We start from the raw sequence: 6697 nt of genomic DNA, 5'->3' as shown, positions 1-6697 counted from the left end.
GCTCAATGCGTCTCTATATTCTGTGAGACAGACGTCTAGAAGTCAGACAGCGCCTCTATTTTTGCGCTGCCGCTTAACACACTGCTGTGTAATCTGTAACACAGGCCGCGTCATCTATTCGTGCAATCGCTTGACGCAGCAGTGTATTCTGCAGTATCTCTTATTACTAGCGTACAGAGCGTATAGCACAGTGCCTCACTGACCGGCGCAGCCCTCTCGCGAACCTCATCCTGCACGTGTGCAAGGTCACGGCAAGGTCACGGACACCGACGACGTGACGGTACCGGATTGAAGGTTTCGGCTAGCGTGCCAGCCTTCCTTCAACGAGTCACCGCACCNAAAAAAAGGGCTATAAATATAAATGACTCACCCAGCTAGTAGTAGTAGTAAGTAGTAAGTTGCGATGGAGCATCCAGCCACCACAAGCAGCAGTAGTAGTTAGTTAGTAAGTAGGGCACGAACCAACCAACCAACCACCACTCGACCACCAGCGTCTTGTTCCCACTACCACACCATCATTTGTGTGTTGTTTTTGCGTCTGATGCCACCACCACACTCGACCAAGCACCACCAGCCGACACCATAGCAGCAGGGCAGTAGTAAGGAGCAGCAGCACTCCACACCCACACCACCGAGCAGCAGGCACGCAAGCAGCAGGCAACGCAGCAGCGAGCACAGCGGCAGATAAGAGAAGACGAGAGAGACCGGTATAGCCGGCATTCAGTAAACAGCTTCCTTTTCCTCCCCTCTCGCAATCTCGCAGCGGTCCATCGCGTGCGCGGCTCATGTCGCTTCGAGCGAGTCGACGTCATACATGTCCAAGGGCACAATGTCGGCTGCCTGACTTGGACCATCGGTCAATAAATCAAGCTCCCCCCTGTCTCAGTCACTGATGAACTTAGTATCACTCACGCGACTGGACATCGGTGCAGTATGTCCGGCTTCTCTCGTCTCACGTCACCGACTGGACATCGATCAATACCATGCCAGGTCTCTCTCTGCGTCGGTCTTAGTCTTCGACCGGTACATCAGTCGCAGCCGCGGTCAAAAGTCACTTGACATCCCAATCAACGCCACACACCGCCCACCGTACATGTCTCGTGGTGCGGCCGAGAGAGCGCTAGGATCGCACTACTACCCCGCCGGTCCATCTCGTGGGTGGCGCGCCGGGGAGAAGGTGGCTAGGATCGGCACACACACGACCCCGTCCATACTGCCGTGCGTGGCGGCCGGGAAGGTGCTTAGGATCGCACACCCACCGCCGCTACGTCGCAAGAGAAAAAAGAAAAAAGGCAAAAAAAGAAAGAAATTATTGATTGATAGAGTCCATCTGCCGTGTGGCGGCCGAGAGAGGTGCTAAGGATCCGGCACACACACCCGCCGTGCCATCTCGCGTGGTGCGGCCGGCAGAGTGCTAGGATCGGACACACAGACCCCGCCGTCCCTCTCCCGGGTGTGGCTGCCGGAAGGTGCTGCGATCGGCACCACACGACCCCCGTCCATTCTCCGCGGGTGCGCGCGGGAGAGGTTGCTAGGATCGCACACACAGCCCGCGCGTCCATGCTTCCCGTGGGTGCGCCGGGAGAGCTGCTAGATCCACACACACCCCCGTCCATGCTCCGGGGTTTGCGTCCGGGAGAGGTGCTAGGATCGCACCAGACACCCCCCGTCGCATCTCCGTGGGTGCGGCCGGGGAGACTGCGTAGATCGCACGACACAAACCCATCGTCCACTCCGGGGTGGCGCCGGGAAGAGGTGCTAGGACGGGCACACACAGCCGCCGTCCATGACTCGTGGGTGGCGCCGAAGAGAGGTGCTAGATCTGCACACAGCACCCCCCCCATTTCTCCGCGGTGGCCGCCGGGAGAGGTGCTCAGGATCGACACACACACCCCCCGCGTCCATCACTCGCGGTGGCGCCCGGGAGAGCTGCTAGGATCGCCACACACACCACCCCGTCCATTGCTCGCGGGTGGCGGCCGGAGAGGCTGCTTAGGATCGCACACACCCCCCCGTCCCATCTCCGTGGGTGGCGCCGGGAGAGGTGCTAGGATCGCACACACACCCCCCGTCCATCTCCGTGGGTGGCGCCGGGAGGTGCTAAGGATGCGCACACACAACCGGCCCCCGTCCATCTCTCGTGGGTGTGCCGGGAGAGGTGATAGGATCTGCACACACACCCCCCGTCCATCTGCCGTGGTGGCGCGGGGAGCGGTTGCTAGATCGCACACACACCCCGTACCATCCGCGGGGTGGCGGCGGAGAGGTCTAACCCAGGATGCGCAAACACACCGGCCCCGTCCATCTCCGCAGGGTGCCCGCGCGGAAGTGCTAGGATCGCCACACACACGCCCCCGCACCATCCCGCTCGTGGGATGCGCGGGAGGGCTAAGGATGCGCAACAGCCACAACCCCGTCCTCCTCCGCGGGTCGGCACCGGGGCAGACCAACGTGCTAGGATGCGCACAACAATCCCCCGCCGTCCATCTCCGTGGGTGCCGCCGGGAAGAAGGTGCTCCCCCACCACCCCACCATCTCCATGAGGTTGCAGCTCGTCAGAGCCCTCAGCTCCTGCAGAGCATAGTCCTCCGGCATCGGCAGTGCGTTGAGGTGGGGCGCCACCAGTCGCGCGGGCACGGCCGCCGCCGCTCCGCCGGCGCCCCCTCGCTCCAGGGAGAGAATGCAGCGCAGCAGCTCGGCCGTACGCTTCGCCATCTCCGACTGACACAGCCTGTAAGAGAGAAACGGTCGTCAATAGGGGGCGCCGGCGTACGCGCGCCGGCGTACGCGCGCCGACGCCGCGGCTGCGATCAACCCGAGGAGAAATTTTCGTGAAATTTACGAGCGAAGTTGATCAGCGAAAGGTTAGCAGAAAACACTATATATTTATATAATTATATATATTAACTCTACACATTAACTTCTCGTGCTACACTCTTCTACAGAAATACTGGTCTGCTAGGGCCCTTCTAGTCCTTCTCTACAGGGCCGTGGCAAGCAGGAAGCAACAAGTGCAGTCCCCCCTTTCCCAAGATAGATACGTGGCCGATCGCGAATCTAAAATCTACTGCCCGAAACGCAAACTGCGCATCCAGATCCCCAAGGCAGAGCGACGAGTTAGGCTCCAGCCCTGCTAGAATTCACAATGGTCCCCCCCCCCCGAGCCGTGTCAGCGCCCCCGGGTGTCGTGGGTGGCAACCCCCTTGCAGGTCAGGACTTACCGGTCGACGGTGGTGATGCAGGGGAGTCGTAGCAGACGCGTGCACAGCGACGCGACCTCCGTGTGCAGACGTTCAAGGTCGTACGCGCCGATCTCCTGCTGCGGACACGGAAACGCCAGCGTAAATACGGGAACGCAACGAGAAAGTCAGCGAATATTGGCGCGAATCGAATGCCGACTGTGGGCAGGACCAGACTATGGGACATCTCCTGGAACTGCCCCTATTTTACCAGAGCCCTGTAGCCCTGTAGGCTGTAGCCTGCCTTAGACTTGTAGCCCTGATAGGTGTAGCAACCGGAGCGCTTGAGGTTTCACAACCCTGCCGCCGTGCACGGAGGTCCCATGTGTCCTGCAGTGGCTAGGTCGAGGTGTAGTGTAGACCAGAACGAAGAAGGGCCGAATATGCGCCCTAAATATTCGTCCGCACGTCGCGAAGCCGAAACGGCAGGCGGCCTCCCGCTGGCGCCACGTACACCACCTCAAGCATGTAGTGAGGGTTGATAGGAGGGAGGCGAGAACGAAAGGAGAGGGATGGCAAGAGTGACGGTAGGGAGAATGACACTCACCGACCTCAAGCATGTAGTGAGGATAGGAGGGAGGAGAACGAAAGAGAGGGAGGGCAAGAGACGGAGGGAGGAATGCACACGTACCTCCTCAGCATGTAGTGAGGATAGGAGGGAGGAGAACGAAAGAGAGGATGGCAAGAGTGATGGAGGGAGGAATGCACACGTACCTCATCAAGCCTCTATAGCGAGTAAGGGAAGAAGGGAGGGAAGGAGAGGGGGAAGGGAAGAGAGCGGAGGCAGCCAGAAGCAGGGGACACCTACCTCCTCCAGTCCTCGTTTTTAGCGAAGAGAGAGAAAGGGAGGAACGAGAGGGGGAAGGGAAGAGGACGGGGCAACCAGAGCCAGACACCTCCATCCTCGCAGCTTTATGTAGCGAAAGAGGGAAGGAGGAAGGAGACAGAGCAGCACACTACTCCTCGAGTCTCTGTAGCGAGAGAGAGAAGGAGGGAGGGAAGGGGAGGGGAAAGGGAAGAGAGGGAGGCAGCCAGAGCAGCACACCTACCTCCTCCAGTCTCTGCAGCGAGAGAGAGAAGGAGGGAGGGAAGGGGAGGGGAAAGGGAAGAGAAGAGAAGGAGGCAGCCAGAGCAGCACACCTACCTCCTCCAGTCTCTGTAGCGAGGGAGGGAAGGAGAGGGGGAAGGGAAGAGAGGGAGGCAGCCAGAGCAGCACACCTACCTCCTCCAGTCTCTGCAGCGAGAGAGGGAAGGAGGGAGGGAAGGAGAGGGGGAAGGGAAGAAGAGAAGCAGGCAGCCAGAGCAGCACATCCTACTCCTCCAGTCTCTGTAGCGAGGAAAGGGAAGGGGAAGGGTAAGAGAGGGAGGCAGCCGAGCAGCACACCTAACCTCCTCCCAGTCTCTGTAGCGAGGGAGGAAGACGAGGGGAAGGGAGACGAGCGGAGGCGCAGCCAGAGCAGCACACTACTCCTCCAGTCTCTCTGTAGCGATGAGATGGGAAGGAGGGAGGGAGGAGAGGGAGAAGAGAGGCAGGCAGCCAAGCAGCATACCTACCTCTCCAGTCTCTGTAGCGAGAGGGGAGAAGAGGAGAGGAGGGCAGAGCGGCGAAGGAGAGGAGGTCAGCCAGGAGCAGCACACCTACCTCCTCGCGAGTCTCTGTAGCGAGAGAGGGAAGGAGGGAGGGAAGGAGAGGGGGAAGGAAGAGAGGAGGCAGCGACGCACCTCCACTCCGAGTCTCTGTAAGCGAGAGAGGGAAGGAGGTGGATAAGGAGAGGGGGAAGGAAGAGAGGGACGCCAGCCAGCAGCAGCCACACTACACATCCCCAGCTCGTTGGCAAGCGAGGGAGGTACAGGAGGGAGGAAGGAGAGAGCGCGAGGAGAACAGAGCCCAGCACACCTACTCCTCCAGTCTCTGCCAGCGAGAGAGGGAAGGAGGGAGGCGAAGCGGCCAGGGAAACGGGAAGAGAAGAGAAGGAGCAGCCAGAGCAGCACACCTACCTCCTCCAGTCTCTGTAGCGAAAGAGGGAAGGAGGGAGGGAAGGAGAGGGGCGAAGGGAGAGAGAGGAGGCAAGCCATGAGACAGCACACCTACCTCCTCCAGTTCTCTGTACGAAGAGGGAAGGAGGAGGAAGGGGAACGAGAAGCAGAGCAGCAACCTACCTCCTCCAGAAATCTCTGCCCAGCGAGAGAGGGAAGGAGAGAGGGAAAGGAGAGGGGAAGGGAATAGGGAGGAGGCCAGCCAGAGCACACACCTAACCTCCTCCAGTCTCTGCAGCGAGAGCAGGAGGGGAGGAGAGCGGGACGCAAGGCGGCGAGTGGAAGAGAGAAGGAGACAGAGCAGCACACCTACCTCCTCCAGTCTCTGCAGCGAGAGAGGGAAGGAGGGAGGGAAGGAGAGGGGGAAGGGAAGAGAGGGAGGCAGCCAGAGCAGCACACCTACCTCCTCCAAGTCTCTGCAGCCGAAGAGGCGACAGGAGCGAGAGGAAGGACGACGAGGTGAAGGGAAGAGAGGGAGGCAAGCAGAGCATCACACCTACCTCCACCCAGGTCTCTGTAGCGAGAGAGGGAAGGAGGGAGGGAAGGAGGGAGGGAAGGAGACAGAGCAGCACACCTACCTCCTCCAGTCTCTGTAGCGAGAGAGGGAGGGAAGGAGAGGGGGAAGGGAAGAGAGGGAGGCAGCCAGAGCAGCACCCTACCTCCTGAGCAGGATGTAGTCCAGGAAGACGCCACCGCTAGTGTTCCAGTCCTGGATGAGCACGCTCCTCTCCGGGCGGGCTAGCTCCGACAGGAACCTCCGCAAGTACTCGTAGTTTTCTGAGACGCAGACGAAACGTTACGGCGCCGCCCGAGGAAAAAACATCCGAACGTCGCTAAAACTGCGAACGTGACCGCAGGGGGGCGGGTGCGTACGTTACGCTACTGTCAGCGGCACGCACGTGGCAAATTATAATATAAAAAAATATATATATTATTATGAATAAATAAATAAATAAATAATGTATATGTATAACTATGAGTATTATGTTATAATTATGCGCAAGAAGTGCAAGAATCATGACATTTTCGACTCACTAACATGATGTTACTAAGGACAGAACCCCCCTCCCAACCCCCATGACAGAACCCCCCTCCCCGACCCCGTGGAAATGAGACCGATATCCGGGAAAGAATCATAAACGCCCCCCCCCCGCCCGCCGACACGGACAGCGATGGCAGCGCCCCCTACCGTTGACGATGGCTTTGCTCGCCAGGTGGCGCATGACGACGACGTGGCTGTCGTTCCAGCGTTCCGCGCGCAGCAGGTGCCACGCCTCTCCCGGTGCGTAGCCGAGACGCCGCGCCAGCTGCGCCTGAAACAAGAGAACGCTGATTTTTACACGTCGGGTTTTAACGGCTCCCGTATATATTTATTATATAACGTAATAATTAAGATAATAATAACAAGAGTAGCATTAATT

The 6697-nt window shown here is 59.2% G+C and overlaps 1 protein-coding gene across 1 annotated transcript in view; it reads right to left on the bottom strand.

Annotated features, from left to right (window-relative positions):
* Positions 1–1933: 1933 nt before the first annotated feature.
* The window catches only part of LOC106818028 (nuclear pore complex protein Nup98-Nup96-like), a 36476-nt gene continuing 31712 nt past the window's right edge, over positions 1934–6697 (bottom strand). The window contains exons 29-36 of the mRNA XM_014822742.1: positions 6466–6589; positions 5937–6053; positions 5855–5876; positions 5680–5692; positions 4384–4395; positions 3222–3319; positions 2534–2731; positions 1934–2111 (exon numbers count right to left, since the gene is read on the bottom strand). Coding sequence (XP_014678228.1) covers positions 2048–2111; positions 2534–2731; positions 3222–3319; positions 4384–4395; positions 5680–5692; positions 5855–5876; positions 5937–6053; positions 6466–6589 — 648 coding nt within the window. The 3' untranslated portion in view covers positions 1934–2047. The remainder of the gene's footprint in view (positions 2112–2533; positions 2732–3221; positions 3320–4383; positions 4396–5679; positions 5693–5854; positions 5877–5936; positions 6054–6465; positions 6590–6697) is intronic.

This window comes from Priapulus caudatus, unplaced genomic scaffold (assembly GCF_000485595.1).
Source record: "Priapulus caudatus unplaced genomic scaffold, Priapulus_caudatus-5.0.1 Scaffold1982, whole genome shotgun sequence".
NCBI classification, from domain to species: Eukaryota; Metazoa; Priapulida; class Priapulimorpha; order Priapulimorphida; family Priapulidae; genus Priapulus; species Priapulus caudatus.
This window is presented reverse-complemented; position numbering and strand designations above follow the sequence as displayed.